Source organism: Diceros bicornis, chromosome X (genome assembly GCF_020826845.1).
Source record: "Diceros bicornis minor isolate mBicDic1 chromosome X, mDicBic1.mat.cur, whole genome shotgun sequence".
Classification (NCBI taxonomy): domain Eukaryota; kingdom Metazoa; phylum Chordata; class Mammalia; order Perissodactyla; family Rhinocerotidae; genus Diceros; species Diceros bicornis.
Window position 1 is genome coordinate 104,560,134 of NC_080781.1, and position 22,566 is coordinate 104,582,699.

The 22,566-nt window shown below is 42.7% G+C and overlaps 1 protein-coding gene across 4 annotated transcripts in view; it reads right to left on the reverse strand.

Annotated features, from left to right (window-relative positions):
• AMOT (angiomotin) overlaps positions 1-22,233 on the reverse strand; it is a 58,787-nt gene extending 36,554 nt beyond the window's left edge. The window contains exons 1-4 of one of the 4 annotated variants that reach the window (XM_058536543.1): positions 21,844-22,233; positions 14,099-14,176; positions 7,604-7,752; positions 4,768-5,701 (exon numbers count right to left, since the gene is read on the reverse strand). In XM_058536543.1, the coding sequence (XP_058392526.1) occupies positions 4,768-5,639 (872 nt within the window). In that variant the 5' untranslated portion in view covers positions 5,640-5,701; positions 7,604-7,752; positions 14,099-14,176; positions 21,844-22,233. Of the gene's footprint in view, positions 1-4,767; positions 5,702-7,603; positions 7,753-14,098; positions 14,177-14,460; positions 14,658-21,843 lie in introns of those variants that run through there. The other 3 variants (XM_058536544.1, XM_058536545.1, XM_058536546.1) reach the window with 3 other exon arrangements.
• Between the last annotated feature and the right edge of the window lie 333 nt (positions 22,234-22,566).

The following is a 22,566-nucleotide window of genomic DNA, read 5'->3' on the forward strand; positions in this document are numbered from 1 at the left end:
CTCTATTGGGGCTTTTTTACAGCTACAGAATCATTCCAAACACTTGCTCATGGATACCCAATAACTCAGGTGTTCGCCAGAGTCCTCAAACCTGCTCAATCCCTAGGTTCTGTCTCTCAGCCCCACTGATGCCCCTGGTGTACCCGCATTCTTCCAATTTCACACGTGTCACTATAAATAATCGCTGAATATTGAAGAGGGCAGGCAAACTCTTTGTGGACAGAAGAATTTACACGGTTCTCATGATTATAATTGGAAAGTTGCTACCATACATAACCTTTCTTTCCAAGAGCTCAAAGTAAGTACCCATCCAATCAAAAGCCTGAGACCTGTTTATAAACTTATTTGGGGAAGAGTCTTTCCCCATTTTCCGTTCTGTGGATCTTCAGTTTCCTCAGAGGTAAAATGGACTATGTGATACTCTCCTTCGTCTTTGAGTAAGAGCTATTATAATTTATATATATATATATATCCCTAGAGTTAAAATATAATGTCCTAGGATTTGTTGGGACTTTTGGATATCCTGGGCAGAAAAGAGGAGCTTAAATTCCATGTTCTCCAATCCAGCTCTCAAAATTTAGGGTAAAAATTACCATACTAACCTTCATCCTCGTTGCCAGGATTTGGAAACCCAAGGCCTGGGAGGTGTTCTCTTTTAGAGACTGAATGCCCAGTTCTGAACTAGTCTTCCTCCCCACAGCTACTCTCGGCCCCATCATCAACCCCAGGCCTCTCTCTCGAACAGACCAGCCACTGGCCTCCCTCCTGCCTGGAGGCTGAAAGGCCCCTCCAGGCCCTGGACAGCACATGGCTTCTCAGGGGCCTCGGGAAGGAGGAGACCAAAGGTCTCCAGAAGGAGGTCTCCAGAGCCCGATTAGCTCAGGACGGCAGTGGCCCTGGCCATGACTCTGGGCTCTGCCTGGAGATAAGTGGAGACAAAGCAGCTGCTCCTTGGGTTCCCTAGGCTGCAAAAGGAAACAGATTTCAGTGCACCGTGATGTTGGGAAAACCAAGGCAGTCCGTCCCTGGCAGGTTTGCAAACATGAAGCAAGGCTTGGGCAGTCGCAAAGGGAGAGAAAGCCCTCCAGCCAACGAACTCCATCTGGGCTCCTGCATCCGCCCACCACAAAAAAGCAGGACAGTATTAATACTAGTGTGAAGTTCCCCCTGAGAGGAGGCGACTGAGGAATGACAAGAGTGAGGGAGAGCTGCGGGGATGCCAGAGGATGCAAAAATACACTCAAGATTAAATAATAATAAGAGTAATAGTAATAATAGTAATAACAAAGGTGGCAGCTGGGTGAACGGCACACTCCCCAGGTCCTTCCACTGCACAGCAGCGTGAATCGCTCCCCACTGACACATTAACCAGGAACAACAAGCCGCCTGCAGACAATAGAATCACATGATCCCATGGAAGCCCTGACCTGCCTCCCTGCCCCTTCCCTCCCCTCATCCTGCTCCTTCCTAAGACAACCTGGGCCCCTGGTGCTCTGCAGAAAAGGGGACACGGCATACATGCAGGACAGAAGCCAATGACCAAAATCAGCATCCCCGCCAAAGCCGGGGGAACTCCCTCCCAGAGACAGCTTGAGGACACAAAGGGAAAGCAAAAGCCAGTTCATCGAGCTGACACAGCACCTTCTACCCTGCCACCTCGCTGACTGGGAGCCCCCGCCCTTCCCAGCCACACACACACCCACACCGCCCCCCCACACACACACACACTACACACTCCTGGTCCATACGTGTGCAAGCCTGCACATGCACACTCTCACCAGAGCAGGTGCCACCAACAGCCTGGAACCCAATTTATTCTCCCCACAGAAACTGTGCTTTTCCCAGGCTCTGTAATGGTGAATCTGTGAATCCTGAAGAGAGCTGCAAATTCCTGATTGTTTCTCTTGCACAACCAGCTCTGCTCTGAAGTACAGAGTTAGGTCACCCTTAGATTCCACTAAACAAGGATTTCAAGAAACCTCAGATCTGGGCACGATTTCAACAATTGAAAGGAGGTGGCTGCTTTACAAACAGAAAGGATTTAATTTTTTAAAAGCAGTTGATAAATGTATAAACCCCAGATGCAGAAAAGGCTCAGCACTTAGAAAGACAAAGATTCAGAAAATTTTTGATTCTTCAGATGACTTGGCCTTGTTTCCCATCTGGAGTTCTGGGCATTCAGGATATTTATTTTTTAAGTGGGGAGGAGGGCATAGGGTAGATGAAGTAATAAAAAGATTGTTTATAACATTTTGTTCATTTTAACAGCAAATCTCTAGCATTTCACTGCACCTCTAAAGGCAAACAAAAGTTTTTTGAACAACAATTTGTTCAAAGACCTTGCTTTGCATCCTGATCTGTAATTTGTGGATTAAGAACTAAGAATTTAGTCTTCTAATTGTTTGGTACTAGCAGCAGTTACTTGGAAAGGTACTCACAAACTGTCTAGCTAGTTGGTTAAAGGAAATAAAGGAGGAAAAATGTGTCATCACCTAAAAGCGGTACACTTCTAGAAAGCAGTTCAACTACTTCCCTTGCCAGTAATTTGTCAATAGGTGCCACTCCCTCACCCCAGGCCCTGCAAAAATTTTATTGCCAGAATTTGGCTAATGCAGACCCAAACTTCACTCAGAGCATCTTCTGATTAGGCCTGTTTTAGGTTTGATTATTCATCCAGCATATCAAGCACCCTATGCCTCTCCCACAGAGAAAAAGAAAAAAAGAACAAACCTGAATATTAAAATACTGCTCAAGAGAGGGTAATCAGCATTTGGAGATTACTAGTGCTTTGGGGGATAGGGAGACAGATCCACAGATAATTTAGGAGGGAGGAGAAAACACAAATATCTTCCTGTAAAATATATGCAGCTAAATTTCTCTGACGGTTTAATCAGTATGAAAAGAAAAAAAAAATCCCTCTTTAGTCCTTATTATTTATTTAGGCAGATCAAAGGGCTTTTCCATCTAGCTTCAAACACTGTGGGAGTCATTTCAGATCACAAACAATACTGGTGAATGAGTTCTGAAAATAGCTTTCCTGGGAAGGCGGGCCATGTGCTGAGTGGGGCTTTGGATTCTGCTCCACACCCTGGCCAACATACTCCCCTCCCACAAGGCAACAGACGTCAGCCCATCCACATATGGGAGGGAGTCCCACAGACTCTTCCATGCTGATGGGAAGAGCAAAACAAAAACCCCCGGCTTCATTGACATTTTGCTGGCTTGGATGGGTTTCCACTAAGCTAAGCAGTCCAACAGACCAGCCCCTCCCTGGGTCTTCCGTTTCATTGGGCAGATGGGAATCAGGTTCTTGCTCTCATTTAAACTGGAAGGGCCCTGTCCCTTACCCCATTTCCTGTTCCAAGACACTTATCAGAACTTAGGCTCCTGCCCTTTGAAAGCCGCACAGAAGAGGTTGAAAAAGGTTAGGAAACCAACCTGGGTTAAGGGAAAAAAAAAAAAAATCCTAAACTGGCAAAGTTAGCGGTGGAGCCCAAAGTGAATTGCCTCTGGCTGAAAAACAGGACCTGGAAGGGGGAAAAAATGAAATACCAGGTGCATTCTCTTACCTTCACCCTACTCCACCCCCTGACTGCCTTCTCCCCTGAGTCACCAGTGAACTTCAAGCCAAGAAGCTCTTTCCCAAATGAGTGAGAAGGGGACAGAAGGCAAAGAGTTAGACATCAAAGAGGTTACAGGCCTAGTCTGGGGGCCACCTATGGAAAAAGGCCACCTTAGGTCCAGGGACTTCATACCTCACAGCCACCCATAATTACCCATGGTAACAGGGCAGGAATATCACACATAGCTGCCATCATTGTTGCCCATAATTAAAACCTTTCCTCTTCCCCATATGCTGAAATACTACTGATCAGAGACATGGCCCCAATAGTAACAACAGGAACAATGAACAAAATCATGGAATCATGAGGTCTGGTTGATACAGCAATGGAACAATGGGCTTCTGAATAATTCAGAAGTATATTTAGGAATAACTGAATATACAAAACAGTCCTCCTGAACTAATGGCAAGTGGTACAGAAGTCGCAATAATTTTCCTTCTGTATTTTAGCATCTGACCCAAACTTCTATATGATATGACATAAATTTAACTTAGATGTTTAAAAAACGTGACAGGCAACTAACTCTCTAAGAAGAAACTCTCTAAGAAGAAAGATGAAGCAGTCTAGAGTTCATGAACTGCAAGGAAGTACAAGGCAAGTAATATTTTGAACCTGCACATGTATAGTTTCCCCCACAGTAATATCGGGGTGTTTTTTAGCGTCCAAAAGAATAATGGTAATTCTGCAGAAAGACTTGTTCACCAAAATAAGGGATGAGAGTTTTGTGGATGGGAATAAATGGAAGTGATAGGATATTCCAGATTAAAGTCCAAAATAATTTGCTTCTGCCCCTCAAGGAAGGGCTTAATAACTCACAAGAAGAGGAACAGTGACCCTTCCTTCAATAATCCTAGGAGGCAGGACAGCAAATAGCTGCTGAAATCAAGACTTGTGCTTGTTCATCCACTAGGCAGCTGAAGCCATGCTCAACCTTTAAAGTCAAGGGAATGTTAATATAGCGCTAATTATGGCTGAAGAGGCTAGAAATTCAGGTTGGCAGAAAATTGACTAAGCCTGGGCCAGCCATGCATTGCAGAGTTTGTTACACCAAACAGCTGGCCATCCCTTCTATTAAGATTCCCAACACACAGCAGAAGCTGGTTGGGGATGGGGTCAGGAAATGACAGAAAGGGAACTCTCTTACCTGGCTGCTCCATACTCAGGGGGATGCTGATACCTCATCAGTTGCCCCTCTGTTCTCCCTGGCTGGTTCAGACGATGCTCACTATAGAAGTGCCCTGGCTCTTGGGGCTTGCACACTACAGACTGGGGTGGCATGCCCTTGAAAGGATACTCTGGTGGGGGGCCTCGGTGTTCCATGCCCTTCAGGCTATGCTGGCTGGGAGGTGGCCCTTGGGCCTTGTAGAATTCACTGGAACTGGTGGGATTCTTGTAGAGGTCATTGGGTTGTGGTGGGGAGAGGGGAGCGCTGGTAACAGGTGGATGGGCCTTAACTCCACTGGTGGCCAGTGACATCTGCATTAGTCGTTCACTTAAGGAGCGGACATGTCCTTGCTTAAGGTCTCTGAGTCCTTCATCCTGATGCATCTTCCCAGGATTGAGCCGCTGAACTGATGGGCGTCCTTCAGTCCTCATCTTCTGGTTGGTGACTCCAGTGACATAGAAGGCAGCTCCAACACTGGCATGCTGTTGGCCCCGAAAGTACTGGGACTGGACCTTGGCTTCTTCATAGGTTGGGAGTTCTTCGTTATTCTGCATTCGAGGGGAAAGCTGCTTCTCCATGATGATGTTTTCTGACTGAATTTCCTGCCCCTGGGGTTCTTGTCGAGCAGCATGAGCCACAAGCTGTTGGTGGTGGTCTTGGGGACTCAACACATCATTCTGAGGGCCTGGGTTTCCACTGCCACTGGGGAAAGGAGGGCCATTCCCTGTGGCTTGCTGGTGTATGGCAAGCAGGTTGCGATTCTCATTAGGATTGCCATAGCGAAGCTGCTCTTGTAGCAGACGCTGCAATACCGTGGTTCCTCCACTTGGCTGTTCTTCAGAATTTCTCATCTCTATTGCTGGTGGTGCCTTGTGAAGAGAGAGAGAAATTGGGCACCTGGGCTGCCCTTGACCTGGGAAGGGGAAACAGGAAGCTTAACACCCAGTTGATGGATAAATCATTCCTCTAAAGGGCAAGAAAATGGGTATGTGGGGGTGAGGATTCCATTGGAGAAACAAAGTAGAGAACTGAATCTAGAATTAAGAGGTTAATTGTTGGTGACTCCTGGCTCTAGCATTGACGTGATGAGGAACTTGGAGGCATAAGAGCTCTCTGTTTCCTCTTTCACCTTTAGTATGGGTTAAGTATTCAATCTTGACTTAACTCCTAAGAGGACTGGGGGAACCTGGAGCAGTCAAGTAGAGTGATCAGAGGGTAATTTTCCTAGGTCCTTACTCACAAAGTTCATCTCTTTGTATTCTATTTAAATGAAAAGTCCACCTCTTAATGGCTATGGCAGTGGGGGCAGGACAGTGGGGAGAAGTTACCCCATAGACAGGATCTGTAAAGCAGTTCAGCATGTGAAGGGAGCTACAAAGTGCCAAACAATGACTGAAATCAATAAAAGGTGAAGAGAGCCTGGCTTGCACCAGATAGAAATGACCCCTCCTTGATGCAAATCTTTTTCTCTGATCTCATAAAACTCTGAAACATATCTTTTTTTAAAAAAAATCCTTTTTGTATTGTCTATTTGGGATGCTCCTTGGCTTAATAAGAGAAGGGCTTGGGATAATTGCTATTGACAGTTTCTCTTTCAGCCATCCAGGAACAGTCATTGAGATTTTGTTGTTGTTTGAGTAAAATGAGCTTAAAAGGGAAGCCTTTTTTCATTTGAAGTGTGCCTCTGACAGCTTTTAGAAATTGAAAAATAAAAAGGTCATCTTTTGGAAAAGGGTATGATTACCACATCCCCACCACCACCACCACCACCACTAATTCTTCTTAAGGAAGTAATATGAGTTGAGCGAAACAGGCATCAGTAGTAAGACAACTCAAGATTCAAATTCTAATCATGCTATGGGTTTACAGAGTGAACTGAGCAATTGATTCTTCTTCTCTTGTCTTCTATTTTCTCACCTGAAAAATAGTAGGTGACCTCTCTCTCTCTCTTTCTCTCTGCACAGAGTAGTACACACAAAGTCATTAGAGGGTCATAAAACCTTTGGCCAGAATCTGTCTGTCATGTTAAGTACTACAATTCAATACTAATGTTCAATAATGAAACTTTCACTCTAAGGATCTTAAGTAGTGTTGGAGAATGGACATGATGTCACAGAAAAAGTCACAATAAAGGTCAACCTAACAGCCTCAGGTTCCTAGATGAGAACTCTGGAATCCTGCTCCAGGGCCTGATTTCTGTGATATTAAATAGCCTCCAATCTCTCTGGAAATATGACCCCTTTTCCTTTAGTCTTGCAGGGAGGTGACCTAGAAGATGTATATGGTAGATGGAGAAAGGTCATCTTCTCTCCTTTCGCACTTCTTGCATGATTACTGTTACCCGGTTTCCAATTGTTCTATTGAGCAGTTTGACCCCCAGTTAACATTCCACAGTCCCTTTTTAAATCCCATTCATCATATTCTTTGGAGAAATGTACACGAAGGGGCTGAACAACCTGCCCTCTAGTCCCCTTTCCCCCCCTTGCAGTGACCCTCTGGGACTCTTGTATTTAAACTATCAGATTGGGACTTTCTGATAGGCTGACAAGTACAGCATATAAATCTCTTTTGGTGCCTGAAACTGGAAAGATGACTACCAAACTACATTTCCTCTCTCAAAAAATGGAAATGGGAGTGTGTATGGTTAAAACAAAAGCACTTACAAGCCCCTCCTGCAAGACAGGGAAATCCAGACATTGAGCTGCCCCAGACCCTGAAGAGTATACCACCCCCTCCCATTCCATACCCACCCCACCCCGCACGCACACAGGCTCACAGGCACACACAGGCACACACGCACACTGATGGTCCATACCTATTTCTGCTTTCTTTTAGGCTTAAAGCCTTGATCAGGATAGGGAATTCTTGCTTATGAGCAGCTCCAGAAACCGCAACGGCAGATTCCCTCTCCCCTAACACTCAGGTTCAGGGTAAGCGCCGCCAAGAGTCCAACCACTGGTCACTCTGAAATGTTCAGGAGGGGGAGGGAGGAAGAAATAAAAACGTCGTTTCTATTTTGCCACCAATGGCCAACAGTCAACCAAACCAGTCCTTCCAAGGGAATGACTTGTCCTCCCATGTGCTTGCCTTTTTTTCATATGAGTGGCAGAGTCTATTTCCACTAGGACTAAAAGAAACCTCACTATCCAGAAGCTGTGTTCAGGAGGTCGGCCAGTCTCCAGGGGATGGAAATGTTCAGGTCTGAGACTGGAAAAGATTGCTCTGTTCTAGCCTCACAGCCCCCAAAAGCCACTGCTTCTATCCTGAGTCGGAATGGTGGGTGATGACAAAAGCCATAACCACTGTCACCTTTAGGGTACAACCTTTAAACTGCTATCAGTGGCAGGGCAGGTGAGTGAGGCTCACTGCCTCACATCCCAGAAAGGAAAGCAATCATCAGAAGGTAGGTTTTTAGTCCAAAAAAGAATGCTCAGTGAAGCTCTCAATTTAACTGCCACAGCCTCAGATGGGCAGAAAAAACCCAAAACTTCTTTTCAACCAAGTCATTAAGTATTTATTGCACACTGGCTATTGCAGACATCTGCCAGCCTCATGCTAGACACAATGAGGGACACAAAAAACACACAACATATAGTTCCTGCCCTCACAGAGCTTGATTGACGGTCCATCGATTCTTACAGGAGTAACAAAGGTGACTGCCCTTCTCAACACATAGCAGCAACTCTTCTCTGAAGAGAAGATGCCTCCACTTGCTTTCTCAGTACTTCCACTATCCCAGTATCTCTGCAAAAGGAAACTACTAGACTCAAATCATAGAGACTAGATGCAAACGCTCACCAGATATGGATTTGAGATAGTCCTCATTTCTAATTACTGCTTTGATCTCCTGAAAAGCCCTGCAGGTCCAACCAAAATAGTTATAAAACTGAGGAGTTTGTATTTAGGTGAGATGCACATGATCCAAGTTCCTATTTTCTGTCCCAGCCTAGCCATGACTCACATCACTTAAAGGAAAGGCTTTAATCCGCACCAGAAACACCATTTGAGGAGCAAGGCAATGCAAAGGAAGCACACAAGCGTCTCTGTATTTTGGGAGCATGTCCAAAACATCCAAGTTTAAAAAAAAAATCCACAAAACCACACAGTGATTAATTTAACATTATTTCCTTGCAATGTTGCCAAAAATAAAGTGAACAGATATAGAGTGAACAAACACGGAAATTTGTCTTTCCATCTTATTTTGGCCCAACGTATAATCACAATCAAAAGCAAAATCATCTCCAATCTGCAAAGTAATTATTTTCGGGTGTCTCCCCTAATTTGAAAGCAGAGGAACAACTTCTAATTGGAATCAAAGCTGGACTGTTAACAGAGCTATGGTAAATAACCACCGTGCTTCTATTGTCCAATTCTGAACAAAACAGTTGCCTTTTCTTTTTTAACTGAAACACTCAGAAAACAGCCCAAGGCTTTTAAACTTGAGCCCCTGGCTAGAAACCACCATACAATTCTTTTCTAGTACTGTTTAGATTCTTCATGCCGTTTGACTGGCTTGCTCCCGACACCCAGCTCCTCACCAAGAAAACTTTACTTGTCCAAAGTCTTACTCTCTTCCCTTAATTTTGTCCCCTCTCTTCCATATCCTTTTCAAAACCCAAATCACCATATGTCAACCGGACACAGATTGTCCCCCCACACACCCCGCCCCCTGGCCTTTTTTGTTTCTGTTTAAAAGAGGAAAAGAAATCAGCCTAAGAAAAAAGCTTTGCTGATTCCTCTCCAGTTTACGGATTTTTTTCTCAAAGAACTTATGTTCATCTACATGTTAAGAGTCACATAAGGAGGAAAACACTACTCCATTTATTTATTAGAGAAAGGAAAGGAAAAGATTCCTTGTCTTATGTACAAGAACTAAAATAGTATGAACTCTGCAACCTTTCTGCTGGCCACAGCTTTAATCACGCCACTGCCAGGGGTCTGACATCATCTTCAATCAATAAAATAACCTTGTTTCTCCTGGACAAACAGACTGTCCCTGAGGATATTTGATAGGAAAAGAAAGGATATCCGTGCTTCTCTCTTTCAAAATGCAATTTGAATCTACATATTCAACTTTTCTGTAACAACAACAGGGCAGCAAGGCCAAGCTAAATTCTTACTCCATTTGCAGTCATTGGCCTCTCCCAGTATACCTGGGAGGTTGAGCCAAAACACATTAGTGAGAGCCCAGATGTTTCCCAAGCCAAGTCCCAGAAAATCAACATTACAAGGTGGCCAGAGCAGAGCGAATTCCCACCCTTCAAATAAATTTTGAAATATGCCTATAAGATCTTTCTATCCCTTCTACCTCCTACTCTTACTTCGCCCCCACCCCTCACTCCACCAACCAGGATGAAGAATCTAAGTCCAGGAAACCTGTTTCTCTGCTAAATCTTGGTGAACTTGTTTCATATGATTTTACTTCCAGCTAAATGGAAAGGAGCCAGTTCAAAGATTTCCCTATATCTATGTGCATGTATTTGTGCATAAAACACACACACACACACACACACACACACACACCTCCCACACAAAGAGAGAGGTAAAATGGCCTACTGAATTCTCTCACGGCCTCTCAGGTTGGTCCATATTGTGGCCTGAAGTGTTCTAGAGAACGCCTTTCCAAACAGTCTTGCAATCCAGGATACTAATTCACTTCCTTTGGGAGGTAAGAAACAATGGTGCCTTTTCAGGTTATCCCTAAACTTTTAATGGGTAATGGGCAGGCAGCATAAACAACATGGTTAAGAGTCTGGGCCTAGAGTCACACTGCCCAAGTTCAAATCCTGGATCTATGGCTTACTAACTGACCTCATACATGTGTCTTGACCTCCACCAGTCTCAATTTCATCATCTTCAAGCTAGAGATAACGGTGTTTATACCTCATAGCGTTGTTATAAATATTAGAGGAGGCGATCCATGTAAAGTGCTAAGCACAGAGCCTGGCACACAGTAAAGGCTCAATAAAAGTTAACTATTAATATTATTATTTCAAAGTGGCCTTTTTCTAGAAGGCTGCAGCAATTTTATGAAGATCAGCAAAGGCCAGAACTAGAAAGACTCTTGGGAGGCCATCTAGTAGTCCAACCCCCTCTTGCTGTAGATGAAGATGCCAGAGCTTAAAAGGGGTCAAAGCCAGGGCCAGAAGGCAGGTTTTATTACACCTAGGGCAAGAGCCGTTCCACTACCATAATTATCTAGCATATTAGCTTGTATATAGAAGAGGCCTAATAAATACTTAAATTGAATTGACTCTGGTTTTAAGAGACTATAAACTTGGCTTAATGTTATGACCAATTTTCCAATTCCATTGCAAGTAAAATGTTAATGGCAGGAGGGAAAATTCAAGGAGACAAGAGGGATGTGTTTGGCTAGAAGTATGGCAGAAGGACCTCGCAAAATCTCTCTTTAGGCCAAGATTTGCAGGTAGGTCAGAGAGTAACATGAACCTCCACTGATCAATGTTTCCAGGCCCCTGTTCCAGGCTTTGTGAACATCATACCAACTTGGCACTTGCTCTTACTTAGTTAGGTCTAGCACTAGCTTAAGAAAAAGCTTTGAGTCGGCCCCACTTCTTTGCTCCTATCTCTACCCCTATCTAGATTAGGTTGGAAAATTATTTTAAGAACCACAGTAAAGCCTTGGCATTTCCAAATCTTACTGAGGGTTAATGTCAGTTATCTGTTTCTGAGATGGTAACTCAAAAGTGTGGTCAATTTGGTCCCAGTTGTACTTTTCTGTACTCTAAAGCAATTAACTTGAACATGTTAATAAGCAGCAAAGGTGATTAATCCTAAAGCATACATGAGCAGTGAAACATTGGGTAACAAGGAGAATCCTGTTGCCACTACCCCTTCATCTCCCTCCGCAAACACCCATTCCAAGGGAGGAATAGATCACACCATCACAGCCCATTTCTTCTTGCCTCAGAGACAGTATAAGCAGTCCATGAAATCAGATTGAACATAAACTGAGAAAAGTTTAAGAATATACCTAGAAGCTGCCTGCTTTACCCATCTCCTATCTTTGATGGCATACTACCCAATTTTATTTTTATTTTACAAGTTATATAAGCAGAACATGCAAATATTTATAATAAAGAGAAAAAAATCACTCATAATCCCAGCACCTCAACTCAAACATTGCTAGCATTACAGAATATTTGCTTTAGTGTTTTTCTATGTGTATTTGTGTTTTTATAAAGTAATGAAATATTAATGTACATATAATTTTGAATCCTACATTTCACTTTATCAAAAGCACTTTCTCCATCTTGTGCCACAGACTTTATAACAAACGTTGCAATAGCTGTGTAAGAGTCCATTAAATGAGTGTATCAAGATTCACTTACCCATCCTCCAATTATTAAGACATTTAAATTGCTTTCAATTTTGTGCTAGTCTAAATAATGTCACAAAAAGATCTTTGTGATTTAGCCTTTTTCAATATTTTGGATTGTTTCCTAATGATAGAATCTCAGAAGTGAAATTAATGGGTCAAGGAGCATGAATGTTTTTAGACAACCCACTAAAAAAAATAAAACTAGCAAAACACCAAAGCCCCATGAAATCTCTCCTTCATTTAATGAAAAGTTCTCCTGCTCCCATTTTTCCACCAGGGCAGAGCAGGACTCTTAGGATGGAAAGTAGCCAAGAGAAGCAGTGTAGTATCCCAGTGGCTTGCGAAATGGCAGAGTGGAATGTGGGCTCCCCTGTGAATCCTGCTTGCATGCACTTGCCCCAAATTGCCACCCGGCCAAGAAGCTAATTAGTAAAAGCATCAGGTGGGTGAGAACAGGTTCATGGCCCATAATGGCTTATATCATGTTTCATTTTTGCCCTTGGAAAGATCTGACAGTCAGCTCAAAGACATTCAGTTCCAGTGACCCAATCTGCTGCATTCTGAGAATTAAATTTGTTAGTTTTCAGATACCAATCTTCAGTATATTTTAAAGAGTATTTCGCTGTATAGAACTAAGCATACATGACGAATGAGCCTGTGTGTGCACCTCTATTTTCAGCCATAGTTAAGGTGGCACATTTAAGATCAGCCCTGTTTAATATTATATGACTAAGTGGCACCTGTCTTAAATGGTCAATGTGTTATAGACAGAGGGTTATTTGCAGAGCCGACCATAAAAGTCATCTAGTCGACCATAAAAGTCATCTAGTCGTAAGGCAGGGGAGGCAACAGGCCAGAGATGCCCCAGGCTTAGCAAGAGCAGACACGACAGGCATTTCTTTCCTGGGCTGCTTAGTCAGAACTCTCAGAAGAGGGCAGTTCCGCTTTTCACCTTCTCCTTGAAGGATTTTCCCTAATCCTTCTCCTTTTTCCCCCTGCACCCAACTCTGCTCAATATGGAAAATGAATTCACTCTTCTCGGTGTTCCTACTGGACTTTGTACACCTCTCTATTATAGCACTTATCACACCATATTTTCCACAAACATTTATTGAGCACTTACTATAGCCAGGCACAGTATAGGCCCTAGAGTGGATAGAAAAGAGAAATAAAATAGAGCCCAGTCCTCAAGGAGCTCCCAGTCAAGCAGAGGGGGCACAATCCAACCAGAAACCAGAGGTATGAGCAGATAGCTCTGGCAACACAGAGGACCCTGCAAAAAACTCTGGGCCATCTGAACAAAGCTTCCAAGAGGAAAAGACCTATGAGCTGAGTAGAAGACATGGAATCTGATAACCAACTTGATGTTGGGGAAGTTGGAAAGGGAGGAGTCAAAGATAGGTTAAGATATACCTTTAGGAGTCATTAGCAAACGGATAACAGCTACAGTCAAAGAGTGGCCTGCATCATATAGAGTAGGACCAGAACAGAACCAAGGATGAAACTAAGGATGGACCCCTGAAAAAAGAGATCATTCAAGGGTCAGGTACTTTGCAAATGTGGGTGCGAGAGAGAAATTCTTTTATTTACCTCATGGCTTTCCCCCTCATATACCTTCAATCTAGACCTTGCAACATACTGCTCTAGGGACGGAAGTCCCAAGTGGCAATGCAGAGAGAAAAAAAGAAGTTAATTCTTGTCTTTTAAGCTTCTAAATACCCAGGCAGAAATCACTGTAATAAGTTGAGCAGGAAATGGAAGTTACTAGACTGCGAGATCTTAGAAGGCATGGGCTGGGTGCATGATTTTTCCCTGTATCCTCCCCAGCACCTAAAACATTAATTGGTACAAAAAATATGCTTAATAATTGCATACTGAGTCAATAACAACTTCCCAAAGACTTTGCTAGAGGCAACAAAAAGAAAAGGAATGAAAGACACAGAATAGCAATAACAATAATACTATTACCTTTAATTTCTCAGACTTTCTTCTAAGGAGACAAAAGATTTTTCACTTCTGTTATCTTATTTGTCCTTCTGAGCAGCTCTGTGAGGAAATAAAGGCAGATGTGATTAATTCCATTTTACAATTGGAGAAGCTCAAGTTTAGAACAAATAGCTAACGTTAGCTAATTTGATCAAGGTTTCACTGTGGGGCCAGGATCAGAACCCAGGTCTTGTGACTTCCTGCCCTGTGCTCCGTTACTAGACACAAATCTCTACAGAACTGACTCTCCAGTTTTTAAGAGAACAGTTCACGAGAGAAACTCATTAGGAAAGCAAACTCCCTCAGCGCTCCAGCAGTATCTTAAGCAAGCGAGTGTGCTGCACCTGGAAGAAAACATCTCAGACGTTTTTCTGCATACCAACACCGGAACATCTAAATGTAACTCGCAGCGGTGCTCCACTAAGATCACTGGGAGCTCCCTGTTTTGCTGTACCCCTTTTGAAGGGGGCCCCATCTTCCCTCAGTCTGGTTTCTGTGTCTGAGTGGGGCTCAGGTGCTGGCTGCAGGTGTGGCATCCAGCAGGTGCATGGACAGGAGCCAGCATTTCATATCTTCATACCAAAGGGCCTGAGTCACTCCCCAAAAGGCAGCCCCTCCTCCTCCCACTGACTTGCAAGCCCCAGGAACCTGTCTTGACTGAGTTGCCACTGCAAAACTAGGTCTAGACCCTGCCTTCCCAGGAAGAGTTAGGGTGAAATCAGGTAAACTACAAATCATATAACCCAGCCAACTTTCCCACTCTCTAAAACTAGTGCAGGTATATGCCATGGACAAAGTATCAGGAAATATATATGTACAGAATGACTGTCCCCTACTAGTTATGGGAAAAAGGAGGACCACAGTAGACCCATACTACATATTTAGCTACAGAGCACTTATTCTATTGCAAATGGCCCTGAAACCGCAGGAGCAAGTATTCATTCCTCTAAAAAAGATGGCGTTCAGTAGAAAGAATGTGCTAGGAATCCTGCACTCCGCTTCCCATCATAACCACTCTCCTTCAGGCTGCCAAGGGAGAACTGCTTAGCCTAGTCACAAAAAATATCAGGTCAGAAAAGTCATCACATTGTCCTAATGGAAGTCTAACTGAGAGCCTGAGGCAGACAGAATGTTCTTGGGGGTAAAGGAGGTCATCAAAATTTTCTTAGCTTGAAAAATTGTTTACCTTAAAAAAACAATTTGCCTCCCCCAAACAGACACACACACACACACAGCAAAGAGAAACTAATTGTAGAAGAAAAAAACCCAAATGTTACCTTAATAAAATGGTTTATTGTCATTTGTCGTATTTCTCCAATCCATACAGGAAACCGAAATTAATAAGCTTTGGTTTACAGCCCATGATCCAGAAAGTAAAACTAGCTATTTAATTAAAATGTGATCACTGTATATAAACAGAGTGAAACAAAAATCTGAACTGAAAACCTAAATGTAATAAAGAGGAAATTAGATTCCTTCAAAATAGGCAATCTAAATAATTTTCCCCATCTGTGATTTTTATCTTAGTTTGCTATCACATGGAAAAAAAGTCATTAATTCAATGCAAATCCATAACCCTTGAAAACAACCAAAATGAGTAAGTGATGTACTAATTAGCTTCCTAATGGGGAAGGTTTTAATTGAACTATTCTATAACAACCATCATCAAAGTTTCCAGGGCAACTTCATAAAAGGATGTCAAACCTGGCCCATATTTTTATCCCCTTAAAAATAATTCTCAATACACAGAAACACAGAAAGCTTATTTCTTTTCAATGCTGTTAACACTCAGGCCACTACATTTTCTGATGTCAGCAATCCCCTACCCACAAATATTCCAAGTATGCACCACCGTCATTCTCCTTTCAATTATGTGGTTTCTCTGCTCCTTTACTGATTGAGTCCAGGCCTCTTGGATAATGAGAAGCATGTGCAGGGAAAATATGCTCTTAAAAAACACATACATCAGTTTCATCTGCATTATGAAAGGGGGAAAGATTATTTGTCCATATCAAAAGGATCAAAATGTGAAGTCTACTATGAGAGATATAAAGGAAAAAGAAAAGATCAGCATCAGTGTCTAAAGTTGGGGGGCAGTTATTGGGATCTGAAGCAACACCAATAAGAATAAGGGAGACCCCCTCAAAAATCCACCCTTTCTATAGAAAGCTTGGCCACATTTATATTTAATGTTATCTTAATGTTGCTTTGGGGGGTATTTAAGTTCTGACATACACATGGAAATGAGCCACGAATTGTACAGCAAGCATAAATATCCCATCATTAATAAAAACCAGCTGTGTATAAAACACTACAATGGCTGGGTTTCAGTTACTGGCTATCATCAGTATGTGTCACAAGCAAATATTACTCAAAACTTTCTCCCTTAAAACACACACACACACTCACACACACAGACACATGCAGAAATTTGCTTTATTCTTTTTAATCTTTTGGAAGAGCTTTGAAGAACTCACTGATCTCTATGGCACATTCCAACTAAGGTCTCTTTTCAAAGCTATTTTTCATCACCGTGGCAGATGCTAGAGTCCTCTTATTTGAACTTCAACTTACCACATAGAATGAAAATGTTTAATTTTTTTTAAAAGCCAAGAGGGTCAATAATACAAATGTTGGGACAATCAATTATAGTCAGTAAGGCAATGGGGCACCAAAGGGCACTGTATGTTATAAGAGAGCAAAGCTCATTAAAAGTGAACACCTGCTCAGGACCCTATAATAAGCCTGCTCTGCCATCATGCAAACACCTTTCATCCAATGACCTCAAAGCATATGCCCAATATGAAACATGCCTAAACACCTCTGTGAAATATTAATATCCTTGCTTCCCAGAAGGGTAACTGAAGCTCAGAGCAGCTAATTCATTTACCCTTGGTCATATGGCAAGTTAGAGAGGGTTGGGCAGAGAAACCCAGATCCTGGCTTCAAGTCACGCAGTCTAATGATATTTCACGGAGTTGGGGCAATAGTGAAAGTGACTTCACAAATGTGAGGGGCAGCCTATAGGGTTAAAAAAGATTTTCAGAAATTATCTTGGGAGATACTAGCAAATATATCCATCTGCATTTTCCCCATGAACACATATCATAAAAAACAAGTTCCTGTACTTAACTTGGTACTTTCTAAGTACTAAAACCTCATACTTAACTTTTCTATTCTGGTTAAAGAAATTTTATCTAATTTACGATGAGCCACTGGTTTCCAGGAATGAGTCCATCCTAATTTGGATATCATATGTATATTATACCTTCTCTATCAAAGGAAAATTAAAGGACTGTGTAACTGAACTTTCACTATATGGTAAAGGCCTCAAAGGAAGAACTCATTACATGTGGGTCATTCTGCTACACCTACATGTCTTTTATTTAATTGTCTAAAATCCTTAGTTTCCTTACTATTTTTTAGTCTAATTTAAACACATTATTTTAAAAGCTACAAAACAAAACATTTGTGCTTTCCTGCTTTTCCTTTCTCGTTCAGGAGATTTCATTGCCTACCCAAATTTATACTCTCTTGATAGGATATCACAATACAGTGATTTAAGAATGATTGCTAATGATTTACACAAAGTAAACAGTGAACCCTAGTTTTCTTTTTGCTTAAAAAGAATGGGAGAGGAATAATACGAGGTCAAGAGAGTAGCATTAACAGCCTTGATAGATACATGAACACCTCTAAATCACAGAAAGAGTTTAGGGATTACTTGTTAAATCTGTTAGTCTCTCCTGGCATTCGAGGAACAAATGTATGTGATTCTTCATGCCTACTCAGTCAGGTTCTGACTTCATTCCTCCACACAGGTTTACAAAGTTAAGCCTTAGGTGGGCTTTTATTTAAAAGCAACATTGTACATTTCTATGACCCTAACTATGTAAATTCATGGAAGTACAGAAACAAGGACTTGAAAGGAACTGGGAAAAATGAAAGCAGATAATCTGTTAGGATGATGGGATTCTTGATGAAGTTTTGAGAGAGTCAGCTTTTTAATTTGATATGTTGTTGAAATACAAAACACAATGCATTTATATTGATATCTCCTTACAGGCTTTTTTTTTTTTTCCATTCAGATGACTACATGATTGTATTTCTGACAATTGTTGCACCTTATTCTAGTAGGAATCATTCACATTCACACCAGAAATTGAGGCCTAGGAAGAGCACCATAAAACTTTTGAGAACAGGTTCTCAAATTTACGGTCTGACCCCCCAGAATTTACAGAGGAGGAAACTTGCCAAGGGTGGTAAACTGAGTTAGAGGTGGGTCTAGAACCCAGGACCATCTCACCAATAGGCTCACTAGGAAAGCATATCATAGATTCTTTGATTAAAAAAGACATCAGTTCCTGTCATTTGCCAGAAACAATTTTCTGAATCCTTGAGTTATTCAAATATAATAACCAGAATTAAAATCTTTTACCTATATGGGGCAGAGTCCCATCCTTAGACTGATAAAAATCTGTGAAATCTGATTTATTTCCAGAAAGTCATATTAGCTTCCTTCTACAAGTGGTTGTAGGCTGGGGTTAAACGTGGCCAGCATTATTACAAACCAGAATGATTTAGACAATTAACTTCATCCCATATAACAAGATTTCAAAGACCAAATAATGTCCTCACTGATTTCAAGCAATAATCATTACTTCAAAATTCTAATGTCTTCTTTTATGAAATAAATATGTTTCTAAGAAGGCCTAGTTAGAGTGAATTTTTATATATCAAGTTACCGTTCAAAGGCACTAACTAGGAGAGCTAGTTCTTTCAAAGAAACCTGTAGTAGATTCTTTTATAAAGCAAATGACCTCCTATTTTCCTTTTTTTTTTAGTTCAAATTTTGTGTGTATGTGTGGAAGGGGCGACTTCGCTCCTTTCTCTGGATTAAAAGGGGTCAGAAGCCCACCATAGAGGAAAGTAATGCAGTATGGGCAGCCTGTTTAATGCCCCCTCCGTTCCTGGGACCAAATTCTAACCTTTGACTTGGGGGTGGGACCCTAGATTTTGGGCCAAAGTCCACAAAAGGCAGCAAGAAATGAAGAAGTAAGGAAGACTAAAGACAAGACATCATAGTAAACCACCAACAAAAATTCCTGGGGACAGGAAATCAATGGAGCACAATTCTAAACAAATTGGTTTAGGCCCAAGCTAATTAACTTGTCAAGCAGATCTCCAAACCCACTGAATCCATGGGGGAAAGAGGTGATGTAATAGAAGATTTGGGAACATTTACCCATTTACTATCCTAAAAGGCTCAGCCACGACCACACACACCTCTCTCCACCCCTTTCAGTGTGTTTAAGCTGGGCTTAATGGGTGCAAAGGACAATTTCTTCCAGACAGTCCCCAAGAATAGACTGTTCTCATGCATTCCAAATGCTCAGTCTCCATGGAGGAGGCTACCTGGTCACAAGCATTTCCCAAGAGGGACTATATCCTCTACTCCTCCTTGTTGGTAACACCCCCTCCCCAACAAAACAGAACAAGTTCTAACCATCCTGAGAACTTCAGGGGACTTTTTTGAGGGGGAAAGGAAAAGAAACCTTAAGAGGGGAGTAGGAGAGTGTGAGAAACTCCTCTTGTCTCCAAATGTAAAAAAGGCCTTAAAAAGCTGGATCAAAGGAAGAAAGGGGGATGGGGGAGAAGGGCTGCTTAATTACAAAGACACCCTTTTAAAGAAGGCGCAGGCCCTGGGAGAGGGCTCTTAGGAGAGGCATAGAAGCAGATGTACCCACTTAGAATTCTGGCACTCAATGGGACCTCAAGGTCATAGCATCCATCCCTCTGCTTTCTGAATAGACTGTTCTTAAGGCATTCTAGAAAGAGTCTGATCCGTTCTTTATAAAACTTCAGAAAAAGCAACTCCACAAAATGCCTTGGTTATGCACTAGTCTAATAACTCCTACTTCATAAACCAGCAATGAGATTTCAATTTCCAAATCCAAAACAGTATTGAATATGAATTTTAAAATTCCCTTCTAAAATATTTTAAATAAGTAAACAGATCCACAACTTTCACGTACAAGTTACTCTACACACGAGCATGGTCAGAGCTTTACTTCATATCGAGACTATGAAGTTAGAAAAAGCACTTTCAATTTTAAGGAGCCATAGACTTTTCCCAAGAAAGAAGTATCTTAAAATTAAGTATGATGTAGTGCCAGAAAGTGTTGGTAAATGACACCAGATAAATCCATACAGAATAGCTGGAACCTGAGTTATCATCTGTAAATAGATGCAACTACTCTACAACCACCTGGCTATTAAAATGTCCCAGGCCAGTTATAAAATGTAGTTTGGTCAGGACAACTTTTCCCTCCCAGCTGATCTGAAACACGATAGCCTTTAAAATTGTCACCCTGTAACGTTCCTTTTCTCCCTTTCTGCTTTCCTTTCCCCCATTAAAATCAATCAACAAACTTATTTAAAAATATAAGTAAATAATTTGTTTCCAAATAAGCAATGGATGGGGGACATCTTGGTAACAGGTCTTTGAACACCACTGTTCTTATAAGTTTGCCATGCTTGCCCAATTGGAGATAGGTGGGAGATGAGTGAAGATTTATCCCGAGTCCAAAATAGTGTTTCAAACTATTCTTAGCTACTAAATGAGGGTGCTGAAAGGTCTAACCAAGAAGGCTTCACAAAAGCTGGCCAAAGAAAGGACTTTTCACAAAGCCTAGTTCAAGGAGACTTAAATACCCTTAGCCCTCCATTATTGAAGATTATGGTGACTAATTCCTCTCTGAATGAGAGAAGAGAGTTACATTAAAAAAAAGTTTTCAACTGCCTCCCAACTTCTACTCTTCATGGGGGGAGGGGGAGAACTAAGTTGAACACTTCAAGGTGTCAGAAAATTCTAAAATACATGCTAAAGATTGGAAATGCTGTTTCTCACAAACTTTCCCTTTCCTCTCTCATTTAATTGTATTTAGTCCCTTGCTGCAAATTATTATTATATTATTATTAATGTCAATTTACCAGGGACTGCTCACAGTCTACAAAGACTGTCACTTTCCCTCTCTCACTTTGCCTTCTCTTCATTTTCATATATTGACAAGTTATCTTGCTGCTGAAGCACCTACATACAGTGACCCAGGCTTGGGACCCTCCAGACGTGTGCATGATCCCGCAAAACTAGTTATTAACATCTATAAACCAGAAAAGGGACAAATGCCTCCACATCACCACACACACACACACACACACACACAAACACACCACCAAAAAGAGTGTAACGCTGTAGATTACTCTCAGACTTTAAGACTTCAAGAATTCACGGGCCCCGGGGGAGGGGAGTGTGAGCCCCCACCCCAATCCTAAGCATTTAGGAGGAACGCATCTAGCAATTGGAGATAAGCAAGGACATTCCTGCTGAGCTAAATGTAGACCTCAAGTTCCCTCGGGTCTTTAATTCCTTTTGTGCTTAATTACCTAGAGATCTACAAGGACTCCAGGAGGGAAGATGTAAACGTACCATCAAGTAGTGGTACCCACTAGCATCTCCGTAGGACAGAAAAGGAGTACACACTCTTTAACCAATTTAACTTGCTGCACATCCCAGAAAACTCAAGACCAGCTGCAAAGAAAGTACAACACAGGGACATCCCCACACGCATCTAGATCGACTCACTCACGCCGAGGGCATGATCAAGTTCACGCCACCATGGATTCCTGCCCCAGTTCCCCGCGAAAAGTAACCACGCGTCTCCTACCCCTGAAGGCAACGAAGACAAGGTGACGACTCTCCGCTCGCTCAAGCGGCTTCGGGCCCGGGCCGGAGGCCAGGGATGGGCAGGGGAGAAGCCCCAACTCCCGGCTGCTCCCCTCCTCACTGCTCCGTCCGGGCTCTTCTTGGTGGCAGCGGACAGGCAGGATACCGGGCCGGAGGGTGGAGCAGCGGATGGTCGGAGGCGAGACAGACTGGAGGTGGGGGTGGAGGGGGAGGTGAGAACTAAGAGAAGATGAGGCGAAAGAGAGCAGAGATGGAGGAATAAATCAGGGGGTCTCCAGCTTGGGCAGCCAGAAAGCTCCTCGGAAGGAAGGGGCGTGACTGCGATGAAGGCAGCTCCTGGGCAAAGGATGGGAGGTAGGGGAGGGGGACGAATGGGTGGCTTTTCTTCTTGCGGTGAGCGGCTAGGACCGCCCAGGAGCGGGGAGAGGGGGTGGACTAGGGAGGGAGGCGGAGCTGAGGGCGGGGAAAGAAGGGAAGGAGCCTGCCTGGGCCCTGGGTAAGAGGGGGGATGGAAGAGAGGCGGGGCCAGGGGGCGTGGAAGTTTCAAACAATTGAGCGGCGGAGTGCGGTCGCTCGGACGAAAACGGGGGGACCTCGCTCTGGTCCTATTACTAACGTGGCACGACTCGGTTAAAGTAGCAATGAGAGTCTACGCAGGGACTGGCTAGGAGGAAGGGAAGGGTTTTGCAAAGACTACAAATAA